The 13,215-nt window shown below is 48.4% G+C and overlaps 3 protein-coding genes across 3 annotated transcripts; all 3 read left to right on the forward strand.

Annotated features, from left to right (window-relative positions):
- Positions 1–42: 42 nt before the first annotated feature.
- Pdw03_6876 (Fungal transcriptional regulatory protein, N-terminal) lies at positions 43–2,604 on the forward strand (the record flags this gene model as incomplete). Its single annotated transcript, XM_066101479.1, has 6 exons — positions 43–62; positions 111–139; positions 190–390; positions 460–997; positions 1,053–1,708; positions 1,763–2,604. The coding sequence occupies 6 exons, from the start codon at positions 43–45 to the stop codon at positions 2,602–2,604; spliced, it is 2,286 nt and encodes a 761-aa protein (XP_065956562.1).
- A 2,676-nt stretch (positions 2,605–5,280) lies between these two features.
- On the forward strand, positions 5,281–6,988 carry Pdw03_6877 (frizzled and smoothened-like protein P; the record flags this gene model as incomplete). The annotated part of the gene is made up of 3 exons (XM_014678971.2): positions 5,281–5,449; positions 5,497–5,651; positions 5,705–6,988. The coding sequence occupies 3 exons, from the start codon at positions 5,281–5,283 to the stop codon at positions 6,986–6,988; spliced, it is 1,608 nt and encodes a 535-aa protein (XP_014534457.2).
- Positions 6,989–10,522: 3,534 nt separating this feature from the next.
- Pdw03_6878 (Uncharacterized protein family UPF0121) lies at positions 10,523–11,577 on the forward strand (the record flags this gene model as incomplete). The annotated part of the gene is made up of 4 exons (XM_014678970.2): positions 10,523–10,590; positions 10,667–10,684; positions 10,751–10,971; positions 11,024–11,577. 4 exons carry the CDS (start codon positions 10,523–10,525, stop codon positions 11,575–11,577), a joined length of 861 nt encoding a protein of 286 aa, XP_014534456.2.
- Positions 11,578–13,215: the final 1,638 nt, after the last annotated feature.

Below are 13,215 nucleotides of genomic sequence, written 5' to 3' on the forward strand. Positions count from 1 at the left end.
ACCTCGGATGTTGTTACTGCCCTGCGTTCATGCCATTTCGGTATGCGATCACGAACCGGCTGGTAAGTTTATGCGCCCAACTGGTGTGGCTCACTGCTAACGTGACTCAGCTTAACGTGTCGAACACGAAAGCTCAAATGTATGAATCTGTTCTCTCGACCGCTTTTTGCCCAACTGATTTGTTGTTAGGTGATGAAGAAAAGCCCGAATGTTCACAGTGTCGCAAAGGTGGCCGAGAATGTCGTCCGAGTGAAGGAGTAGTTTTCCGCCATCAGCAGAACGCGTCGATGAACCGGAACTCCCCAGATGGCCGTGGTAGTCTCAACGGGTTCTATTCGTATAAGAACACCTTTGACAAGGATAGCGTGTGGCTGGATGTTCCTAAACATGGTACGGCATCGCTGGGACATTTTGCTTGGATCTGGATCTTCGTTGGACGGTAGCTCATTTCCTCTGCAGTAATCTTCGTCGACAACTCCGATCCATACGCAGATGACCTCGAAGCCTCACTGGTAGATCTAAGAAGTGCAGCGCAAACAGACTCCCCAAATTACAGATGGGGCAGTGGAAGCTCTCGAACGAGCGATGCTGAGACACAGGGGTTGGAAGCCTTGTCGGCGGTCGCAACGCATGATCGCTTCCCTTATTCTTCCTTAGACCATTCAGTCTCTGATAGTACCTCCTATACTTCTCCGAACCCACGGCGAAGTACCGCTATACTCCCAGCTTCGCCCTCCATGTCGCTGTCGTCCACCAGCAACAATACCAATATTAATTTCCTCCTCAACCCCTCGCATTCGATGTCCCCCTCCATCGACCCAATCATGCATCTCTCTGACCGAAACAATGCGCTTTCATCAATATCGGCAGCTTCACGGAGTAGCTTGAGCCACATGAGTCAAATGAGCCTCCTGAATCACGTACCAGACGACAATTCAGAGACCGATTTCGAGACCGCTTTCCTTCTGCGACATTACTCAGAAGGACCGGGACTGTGGTATGTTTTCTACCACCTGCCAACGTAGAATTTAGAGTAACGATGATATCTGCAGGATGGATCTCTTCGACCTAGGGACATATTTTGCTTCATACGTCCCAGTGCGAGCAAGAACCAATCCGCTCTTGAAATTCGCCGCCTGCGCATATTCTGCCAAACAGCTGGGTCGAATCAAAGGTACTAAGGCATCAGTGGGTGGAGTCTGCACCCAGCAAGCTGCCATGGAAGTGTGGCCAGACAAAGACCCCGACTTCGCTTGGTATGGAGCCAAATATTATGAAAAGGCCATCCAGCTTTTAATGAAGGAGCTTCAACCTGACGCAGAGGGTCCACCTCCATTGAGTACCCCTGAGGCTTTTGGTCAATGGCAGGCTGCCGAGCTTTCTGTAGATTCGGATAACCCACGTAAGCGCCGCAGACGGGTCTCTGGTAGTCGGCTCTCGCATGGAGTTCATTCCGATGAGGTGCTCGCGGCGACGGCCATTCTTTCTGTGTATGAATTTCTCGATGCTGCAGGCCCTGCGTGGAATCGTCATCTGAGTGGCGTGAAGTCGCTGCTAGATGTCGCTGAAGTGGGTATGATGCCTCTTGAGCAGCGTTCGTCTCCGGGAGAAAACCTGTATCAAACGCAAACGCCCAAGAAGTCAGGCCTTTCCAAAGCTCGGAGGGCGACGTTTTGGAATTTCGCGCGACAGGATTACTTAGCTGCCTGTGAGTACTTTATCCGACGAATGGTTCATCCAAACCTCTACTGACAAAATGAAGTCATCAATGAATCCCAGACAAGGCTGAACACGGACGACACGGTCCTCTGGACCGAAGCAGGTCTACTTATTGACAACGCAGGCTTTCTCCGTGCCAGCAACACAAGCGCAGCAGGATATCCGGAAGGCGAAGACGTAATGAAAGAAGACCTGATCAGCAACGGACTAGTCTGGATAATTTCCAAGATAGTCAATTTCATAAGCTCCAGTGACAATGTGCACTTAACCGACCACCGTACCATGCCGGGTCCCTTGGGCGTGTCGCAACAAGCCCTCCTGGAGCGGTGGTACCGACTCGAATCCGAGCTCGACACATGGTACAACGGAATCCCAGAGACATTTCAGCCCTGTGCACGAATGAACCCATCCAATCTCAGACACCATCGCCCGCCCAACGAAAACGATGACATCTCTACCCTACAGGAAATCTGGTACAGTCTGCCCATGTGCGCCTCCGCCATGCAGCACTACCACATGGCGCGCATCCTGTTGCTCATCAACAAGCCGCACGAGTCCACCAGCCGCCGGAGCACCATCACGCTTCGCCTCCAGTCGTATCGCTCTATCGAGTCCGATATCGCATTCCATAGCCGCGAGATCGTGGGTATAGGTCTCTCCCGCCCGGCCGGAAGCGTCAGGATCAACTCGTTGCAGCCACTCTTTGTTAGCGGGCAGTGTCTGACAGACCCGCGCGAGCGCCGCACTACCTTGCGCCTGTTGAGGAGTATTGAGTCGGATCTGGGCTGGGCGACCGAGTACCGTGTGCAGCAGCTGCTGAAGGAGTGGGGGTGGGACGAGAGTTCGACCAGATCGCCTGGTTCTTCTGGTTCTTCTGGTTCTTGAGGCTTGAAGGCTGTCCACAAGATACGGTCCGCGGCCCAGGAACTATGGCGTCGCGAGTTGAGGGGTTGTTGCAGAGGCCCAGCACCCACCCTCATTGTACAGAACCTGATCCCTCTTGGTCGGTCCTGTATCTGGCCCGATGGAATGATTTGAGGGTACTGAAGTGAACTGCGTATTTGTAGGGTAATGCGCTGGCTTGTGTTGGTTTTTGACTATGCACTCGAGTCCTGTCACCACCAACACGCCATGTCGTGTTGAGGAATGGCTTGCCAAAGCGACAAGCGACAGAATAATCTCATAATTTGTGCGGGGGATGTGGTCCTCATTTGGTGTGATGAATGCGAGAGCTTGAGTAACAATAGTCCACAACACCCGTGGAGCTCTTATATTAATCATAGAAAAGTGCAGGTGTGCTCCGTACAAAGTGCACTATAGGTAGTTCTCACAACAGAGTGGGCATACGGATCCTTAAAGACGAAAATCAAAGAAAAAGTTGGTAAATTTAGTGTCGAAAACCTTTCCTCATTTGATTCTGCAGCTTCGGTTTAGTTGCCTCTGGGTTCTGCCCACGAGACACTGAACCCTGTACTTCGGATTCAGGCATGTTTCTTGATTTATATGAGCAAATTAAAGCTGATCTGATATCTACTAAACACTCCTCTGTTGGTTGTTCTTATTTACCATTTTAGTGATGAAAAAAAGTCCCCGAAAGATGCCAAATGGTACCAGGACACTATTAACACACCAAAAATCACCAACCTCTTCTCAATCTCTACCTAGGTAACATTAACCATTAACCACTAACCCACAGCTCCGGCCCTTAAAATTGAACCCCGGCACTCAACTTTTTCTGGTTTTTCGTGGACCATGGTGCCACGGAACCCACCTGCCCCCACTGATTCAAGCGTCTGGGGTTCCGGGGGCAACTTGTCCGAATCGCAACGTTCCAGATCCGACATCTTTCTGGATCTACGCGGTCACAAGGAAATCTTGGGTTACTAATTTTGGTCATTCCGTAATCTTACATACATTGGGTAAGATTCTGGGGGGTGTTTCGGAATGGAGAATAGAAAATGGAAAGTTTGGCGGAGGTGCAGCGTGTGGTGGAAAGATGGGTTCATCGCACTCGAATTTAAGGGTCGCTGGGGGGGGGGGGAGGGGGAACTAGAGATTTAGCTTTAGCTTTAGCTTTAGTTTAGATCGTGAACAGTACCTTATTGCTTTAGCCAGGGCTTAAGCTTGGAATTGGGTTTGCGATGAGCTCGGAGAGCATCTACAGAATTTAGAATTCCAAGCGTCGCAAGAGCGCGCTGAGATCCGATTGTAAGCGCATTTTCAAGGCAAAACCAGAATTGCTAAAGAGGTTCTGTAATTTGACGCGAATGTTTGGCTGTGCTTGTGTTAGATGTTGCATATGACTAAAGTGAGGATGCGACGAGTCAGTGTTGAACTGGTTGCAGGTTCGTGATTGGCGCCAGGTGTGATGATCACTCGATGACGTCAGAGTGATCTGATCACGTACTTTTTGCCGTGAATGGGTCAGCTGATCTACCCATTAATGAGACCTAATCTGACGATCAGGATCTGGTCGATACAGGGATTGGTGTGGATGAGGAGTCTAGGAAAATTAAGATACATTCGAATTATCTGGTTGACTTCTTCGCTGTGATGGATCGTCTGGCAGCATATAGAGCACATGTGTGTATCATATAGAACGGTGTTAGCCATCCGATTGGACTCATCAGTGACGAATGCCAGTAGTGATCACAGCGAGAGACAGATTGTTCGCAATGATTGGGTGGATTAACACGTAGGCTCTCGGAAAGAAATTGGATTGTTGGTGACACTGGCCACTCTTGCCCCTCCTTGCTACGACAGACCCAATTTGATTTCCAGGGGTAAAACCGCAATCGAATCAGGTATCAGGATAGCAAAGAGTTGAAGAGGCGAGTGCCTGGGCTGCTGTCAGCTTGGGGCTAGACACTCAGTCGGAGTGTAACCGTCAGTATTTTAACTGAATCCTGTGGAAAGATGAACATAGCTCTATTCAATCACATTTAACTGGATTCACATTAGCACTGTATTTATTGTGGGCTGCAAAATGGTAAACAAAATTCATTAACCACGGAAAGGGCATAGTGTGGAGGAGGCTGAGTGATTGTATAAATTGTTTAATGTACAATTTAATACAGCCTGATATGCCAGTAATACCAAACCAATACAATGAGATCTACTCCGTGCTTCATATGAAGTAGATATTTAGTAATTTGAAGAGAGTTGCACTATCTCGGATGATCAGCTCAGGTTGGTATGACTTTATGGCTTTCTACAGGCGTTCCTCGGTCAGTCATTTACAAAAGATTTTGTACCCCGTACTCTGTACTGTAATTAATCCCCGCTAAATAACTTTACCAAGACCGAATTGAGTTCTGGAGGACCGTGGATAGAGATTTAGTACCTCGTGTGCTGGTGGGGCAGAGAACGGGCCTTGCCTGACGATCCAGTCTCAACTTACGAGTAGTACGGAGTACGGAACGTACATCGTACACAGTATGTATACCCCAATTTTGCCCTTGAGTTATCTGTTCCTCTCTCCCTCTCTTGCATATATCTATTGTTCCTCTGTGATATCGCGCTGGTGCGTTAGGAATTCGCGCATATGCATATCTCGTCATCATGGTGCACGCCCTAAATGGACATTGCCCAGCTCCATTCTTACAGGAGACGCTATTCCCTGCTGTCGGGGGATTTATCGATGGTCGCTATTGCAAGACGATCACTTTCGACAATAGCACGTATTCCTGTTGCTTGCCATGTCCCCTCGCTGAGTGGAGATATGACTCTGGTGAGTTCTATGATTTCCAGGCCCGTTCCAATGCCTAACGTGCTCAGACTTGCCCGAAAAACTCAGGATCACGAGTTGGATCGGCGTCGCCATTCTCCCTCTATGTTTCTTCTTGTTGATTTCCTACGCCGTCCTACCTGCCAAATGGACTCATCGTCATTATCTGAGTGTCTGCTTTACGCTGGGCATTTGTTGCATGGAGGCAAGTTGGATGCTGGTGTGCGTTACGAGCTTTTATGGCTAACTCCGATCTAGCTCGCCTTTATCATACCCCTCGGTGCCAGGCCAGACCAATGCCACAATGCAATTACCCCCAATGACATGCGCACCAATCTTTCCTGTGCCTTCTCCGGATCCTTATTGTTATTCGGTGGCTGGCTTGTGGTCATATGGAGTTTTATCCGTACATTGGCCTTCCACCTACAAGTATGCTGGGAAATGGTTCTAGGACCGAAATTCATGTGGACTGCCTTTGCTTGCGGATTGGGAATCCCAGCAATCGGATTGACAGTTATGCTGATACTGACTGGAGTATCATTCCGATTTGGCGATATCTGCCACATCAACGTGACGAATGGACTATACGACTACTGGATCCCAGTCATGGTCTTCGCCGTCGCAGCCCTCTTCCTCCAGCTATCAACGATGATTTACTGCACCCACATCTACCTCCGCTCCCTCTTCGACAAATCCGCCTCAATGTCAGGCAGCTCCGGTCCCAACCTCGCCTCCTACACAGCCAGCATCGGCACCATGACAGCCCGACAGGCCTACCGGCGCGTACGTCGCGTCCTTGAACTCCAATGGCGCGGTATCGCCCTCACATCAATCATTCTCGGCAACGTGATCTTCTTTGCAGTCGTCTTTATAAAACTCGACAACGCCGTTGCACCAACAGTCGAAAACATCAAAACCGCAGGCCCCTGGCTAGTTTGCCTCGCCGAAACCGACGACAAGGATCTCTGTCGCGAACACACCGCAGCCATCGGCCCCAACGAAGCAACCCTACTGGCACTCGTGTTTCTGCTCTCACTCGTCGGCTTTTGGAATTTTATCCTCTTCGCGCATCCATCCATGTTCGCCGGCTGGCTGGATCTATTCCACCGCAAAATGAGAAACCGCAACGAGTTCGTCTCTGCAGATGCGACTACCCGATTCGTCGACAACAAAGGCTTCGAAATGCTGACTACATCTGTGAAATCACCCGATGCATGCATGTGCTCGCCAAGTCCTCCCCGAATAGGCGGGCATGGCCGTGTTGATTTTATGCGCTCACCAAGCCCCACACAAATGGTCGGGCCTGACCGTAACGCTTCTATGCCCTCGACGAGCCCTATGCAGATGACTGGATGTGGCCCGAGTCCGATGGCCAGTCCAAGTCCAAGCTCCGAGTGCAATGCTCATGTCGCCCGTGAGGCTCGCTTTGTGCGTCCCTCTTTGAGCTTTTCCGGGCCTAGGCCGCCTAGCTCGTTACAGGGTGTACGCGAGTGGGATCCTCAATCCACGTTTGCGTCAGTATATGGGCGAGAACGAGTGTAATGTTACTGAAATACGGTTTTTATGTTTGATCCCCCCTTTTTTTTTCCCTGGATGTTCTAAAATCTCTAGCGGGGTTCCATTTATCTGTCGCAACTTTGACCTAAACTCAACTCCCGTTTCTGAAACATGAGAGGCCCAATAAGGAATTGTTGAGGGGATATTCTAGGGTTTTAGACACGGTGTTGCAGGAGATGTTTCACTGTTTCCTGGTTGGGCGTTTGTGATTTTTGCAATTCCCACGTGTGCGTGTTAGTGATGTATGATGTCAGTCTATTTTATGATTGTACTTGATTCCCCTTTAATACAAGATTATTCTGGAATCTTTCCTCGATCCACAGTTCCTACAAGTTCCAACACCAAATACCGATCATCGAGTCTAGTCTATTACCATCACAATCGCCCCATTGTAATCTCGATATAGCGATTCACATTGCACCCGTCTCAATCTCAATCTAACTTCCAGCTTCGGCAGTTCACTCGGGTCCCCGCATCGGTATGCCCGTGAGTGTGACTACGATCGCAACGATATACTTCCATGACTAGAACTTCAATTATGGACCTGCCCGGTCGTACACATAGAACACCACAAACGTCAAAACTCCGCATGCTCACCCAGTAAACGGGTCCCACAATAGGCGGCCTCAGTGCCTACTGTGTACTCCGTACGGACACCAATACCCGGGGCGGCACTAATTCCCCTGCCTAGCGCACGTCGGGAATACGACGGACCCCACTAGCTTTCCGACCTGCAGGAACGGCGGTTTTGCCTCGTTAGGGCTAGTGTTTCGACATAGTTTTAGCCTCCAGTGCGCGTATCAACAAGAAACATCTAATTATATTTTATTAACCAGTTGGATGTGAGTGTGAGGGTTTAATTTACTACCGAAACCTTCCTGTGCATAATACATATTGACATCCTCGTGAGACTTTCAGAGAACCCTTCTATATTGCGACCGGATGCATCCGGTGGAAACTCCCCGACTGTGCAGCTGTAACCCCCAGATTTAGTCATTAGGCGAGATTTGTTCAGTCCAAGCTTGGAGGGTTGTCCCTACATTAGAGCATTCTTTAACTTGCGTGGTTGAATGGAGAATTTTCAGTCTTCTGGAGTCCTTATAGGCGACCACATTGGAGGCCCTGTGTACTCCGTAGAGATGTATAGATAGGTTCTTGGATCGGGAAGTTTATTAAATGGTATACGTTGGATAGTGGTTGGAGTAGCTACGTAGTGACTAGCGTTATACATTTGTCCAAGTTTCCCCGTTGGTCTAAGATACCAGATGGCACGTACCGAGACACGCTATCAACTTAATTTCCAATTGAACTCCTTTTTCAAGATTCTCCGTGCATCACTATGATCTATGAATTTTGGCCTCGGGAGTGACAAAATGCAAGGATCCATGGATTGTGAACCCTCGGCATCCTAACTTCGGTAAATCTATCCAGCGATCCAATCATGGAAATTCCATGTCCTTCATTGTAATTGCTCTAGTTAGGTTGATCCGAAAATCTTACCAGGTACATTGTGTGCAGTAATCTCACGAGAAGTCCCCGTTGCGAGGTTGATCGATCGAGGTAGTATGTTGTATGCTCCCCGGGACTCGACAACGGGATTTAAAGAAGTCAACTTACGGAGCTGATAAACGCCGACTCTACTTAATCTATACTTCCTGGTATCTAAGGCTGTTCAAAAGCCAGGAGAACGATTACTTCGGCATTTATCGCACTTGGGGTGGGGTTGGTGTTTTTAGTGGCGCACAGCCAGCTTGGTACATTACACACGGTTGCAAATTTTGCATATTTCATGGCAGAAAGAGTTCAGAATGGATGTTGGAGATGTATTTACAGGTGGAAAATGATGTGGAAGAGGGCCTAGCTGGATTCCAAGGTTGCCGCTAGCAAGCAGATGGTCGGAGGTCTGCCATATGATTTTCAAGTTCCGGAAAAACTGTGCCTTGGGTTGTTTAATGGGGGTTGAAAGGTTATCTTCTAGACCGATTTAATCCGGGGGCATACAGCTGAAAGAAACACGGAATACGTTGTACACAGCGCGTTGTCAGAAGATGCCCACGCCGTTTTAGTCCGTGCCCACAGCATCATGGAAACACTTCAGGGACGTGGGGACTTTCATATGGGCGTAAATTAACACATCGGACCTGAGATAGTGTCAGTAGTCCTGAGTAGTTGTGTAGGAATTGAATGTGTAAGTCAATACCGACGTCAACAATCCCGGTTGTTATTCCAGCAAGACAGCCCTAAAGACCCTGGTTTTCTTTCTTTGTTTCTCCAATGAATAAATCTTTATCATTCTTGCTCGGTTTGGACCCCACGAAGCTTGCATAGAAGTGGAATGTGAGGAGATCTTCGATTCACATTCGTAGAATTTTTTTTTTTTTTCATGGAGGTCGTACATGGTACGCAGATTGCATCGAGTGGGAGCAACGAATCTGGGTTTGAAAAGGCTACCTCTTGTTGTCCCCTGGAATTCCGTCATCCCAACATCGATCAAGCTTGGCACTTGTTTTCAAGATTTGCCTGTCAGGCATGCACGCCTAAAAAAGAGCCGGGCCATCTGGAGGTTAGCTTTTATGGATGTAGATTGCCCTTACTCAGATTGGGTAATTTTTCTGATTCAATTGCTATGTGCCTTCTAGACTCGGTGATTGCTACGCCGGAAAACCAAAGTTTGGGAAGTGTCCATAAGAATTATTTAGTTATGGATGCCGAAGATAGCTCGCTTCACATTTTGAGCAACGTTTAGCAACAAGTTCTGAGCGTGGTTAGGGCTCGACAGTAGAAGAGTATCTGCGTTTGGCGACGAGGCTTTGGTGCATGTTAAGCGTCGGCTATTGGAACTCTTAACTGAGTATTTGGCAATGCCAACCCGTACATGGAGTACTACGTCGCTAGTGAGCGGATTAGCCATGCTAAATAGGGATAAACCCCACGAAATACATTCCCAAGGCTGCGTGGTCCGAGTTTAGGTCTTCCACCGGGATCTGGATAAATATACCCGAACGAGCTGGCTCAAGCTGGAAAACCATGCTGATTGTCGCCAAGCACGTTTTAGTTGACATTTGTTTTAGAAAAAAATCAATTGATCTGTCAAGATCTTCTTCATTACTGACACCTGAACTATTGGAAAATCCTGCAAGTGTGTGCAAATGGCCGTACGTTAGTGCTGAAACTGGATCTCCTCAAGCGGGTCGGTCACACCGACTCGACTGGAGGTTAACACAAACAGAAAATAAGTTCAAATAGTAGACCAAAAACAGAAGTAAAGTAAAATGTGAAATTGAAGCTAAAGAAGCTCTATATAGATGCAGATAAGGAATTGCATCATCCCGAATACTCGACGTCACCATAGAAGGCGGAGAGAGAAAAAGGGAAGCTCAGTGTGCCAACTCGGTCTCCCCGCTCTCCCCAGCCACCGTCTTATCTGTCGCTTTCCACATTTTCAGCTTTTACCTTTCCCTTCATTTCGATTCAATTTTAGCATTCAACATCTCCATCTGGCATCCGGTGGCAAAAGACATGGCTCCTCTTCCTCCCGCAACCTTGCCTCTGGCCGAGAGACTCAAGGCCTTAGCGCAAACCCTACAGTGCGTTTTTCTACTCCGATGCTGAAGCGACGCTTCCATGCCTTTTTATCAATACTAACGAAATGCCACGTTTCAGGTTTGCCTGGTTCGTTGGGTAGGTCAATCTACTAAAGCGCACACTGAAAAAGACCTGAATTTCAGGGCCACTAACAAATGCTAGACATGTGACACTTTTGCTCTCCGTCTTCCGCTACTCCCTGTCTTGCATATTCTTCAACTACTACTCCTCCTCGGCGCAGATCGCCTACCGTTTGACATTCATCTCGGCAGCCGTGACGTATGGAATCGTCGTGTACAAGGGCCACTTCGCCCGGGGTGTCCAGGGTACCCCTCTGGCAATTGCGATGAAGCTTATTTCCGACGAGAATGTGCAATACTTTGGTGAGTAATCCGCGATGCGACGGTCCAAAATCTGAGCTGACTCGAATTCTAGGAATGGCTCTGGTCTGGCTGTACTCGCGCCAGCTCATCCTGGCTCTTCTGCCTTTCAGCGTCTACTCGATCTTCCACGTCGCAACCTACAGCCGCATGTACTTGATCCCCACGCTGCAGCCCGCTGCTCCGGCCACCCCTGCCTCTCCCACCTCCCCCAACTTCAAATCCGCTGCCAAGCAGTCTCCCCTGGCCGAGACCATTGGACGTTTCATCAAGCAATACTACGATGCCAGCATGGGTGTTGTTGCGACTCTCGAGATTGCTCTGCTGTTCCGCCTTCTTCTGTCCGCTATAACCTTCTCAAATGGCAGCTGGGTGCTCCTGGCTATCTACCTGTCTTTCTTCCGCGCCCGCTACGCCCAGAGCTCCTTCGTCCAGCAGGCTGTCCGCCAGCTCACCGCCCGTGCTGACGCCACCATCTCCCACCAGAGCACCCCTCCTCAGGTTCGCCAGGGCTGGGAGACTATCAAGGGTGTTGTGCGCAAGGGTTACGAGGCCACCGACATTGGCCGCTACATCTCTGGCCCTACCGCTGCCAAGAAGCCGCAGTAAATTTCTTTATGGTGATGTGCCAGACACCTTGCTTTGCAAGCTGGAGCTCATGATGTCAGGAAAGGACGTGAGCTTTCGGCTTGCAAGATTGCTGAGCGAAGATGGCTAGCGAAAGACGTAATCTTCCAGCTTTATCTTTCCTTATTGGCATGTTCCCGCCTGGGCGAAGAACATGGAGGATCTCGGAGTATGGGACGCCCAGGTCTTGACTGTAGAACGAGGCGGACGCGGAGGAATTCCTCCATGATGATGCTACACGCAACGACTTGTGTTTAATATTTCTAGAGTGTTGCGATGCATAGTTTTTGTATTTGCTTTCCTCTTGTCAACATACCTTGTTTCGGATTCATTTCATTGTTTCCAACCCTCCTTTTTTCGGATTTATTCCATTGTTTCAATTTAATTTCTTAGTGATCCGTTGGATCTAGCAACTACCAAGGCAAAGGGCACGCCGGAATGGCTGGGAACAAGGTATACTATAATAGTAAAGAACTGTTAGCTGCTTCGAAAATGTAGCCTGGAAAGGCAATAGAAAGATGTGTAGGTTATTAAACTACAACCCAAGCCTCCTGGGCCCTACGCACTATGGCACAGAGGCTCTTCAGCGCTAAGGCCATGAGAAGCTCCTAGCGGGGTGGATTAGCCGGAAATCTACTTCCTCTAACTAGTCATTTCCTAGATTTACTTTCTAGCTATAGGATCCACTTGATGATACTTTAATTGTGTTTAGATTGGTTTTATAAAGTAACTACGTCTTGTGAAATGCACACTCAGATTACCACTTTCTTAGTACTAGCAAGCTTTTGGTATAATTTTAAACCAGTTCCTGTCATTTAGTATAAAATTCCATATTTACTTGTAGCAATTTAGTCTCTAGTGTCTGTAGATAACATCCTTTCTACCCTATGAATTTTCTAGCGTACACTAGTTGCATAGTAATCCTAGAAGTCTGCCTCATCGCTACTCGCCTGTGATGAACTATGTCAGTGTAAATGAACTATGCCTAGATAGGAGGCTAGATTTTCTGTTTAATATCCATAATTATCTATTGAATTAATTTTGTAAATCGGCGTTTGGACCAAAGTGATCAAGTAGAAAATTCGTAGCGAAAAAAGCAGAGGAGAGGAGACGGGGAAGCCAAGGCTGTGCCCAGCTAAGAATTCAGATGGGCAGCGTCAAAGGGGTCATTGTGACACAAAAAAGAATTCGAAATGAGTAGAACACTGGCATCCAGGTAGGAAATACAGGTGTTGATTATTTTCTTTGTCTTTCTGGGATGTCAGAGCATTTCAGGCCCCATAGAAGGCTGGTGCTAGCGGTGTCATGGTCGGCGATGATGAAGCGGAAGACCAAGTTGACAGATCAGTCAGTCAAGCTGGCATTGTCCCTCATTCTCTTGTGCTAAAGAAGTGATCTTACTTCATCAATCATACTGTTTTGAATCAACCCGCGGCTCTCTTCCATCCTTCTCGGAATAATTTCGCTCTTGGGGAGACAATATTCTCGACCGCGGAAAGAACCCTATCATTATCATTTTGCATCAGAATCCTCACCGTGGCCGCAAGTACCTTCGTGCTTTTACCATTTTCACAAGCTGAGCAGTCTTGTGTCCGTTACACCGGCTCACCACCAGCATGT

The sequence above is a fragment of the Penicillium digitatum genome, chromosome 2 (genome assembly GCF_016767815.1).
Source record: "Penicillium digitatum chromosome 2, complete sequence".
Taxonomy (NCBI): Eukaryota; Fungi; Ascomycota; class Eurotiomycetes; order Eurotiales; family Aspergillaceae; genus Penicillium; species Penicillium digitatum.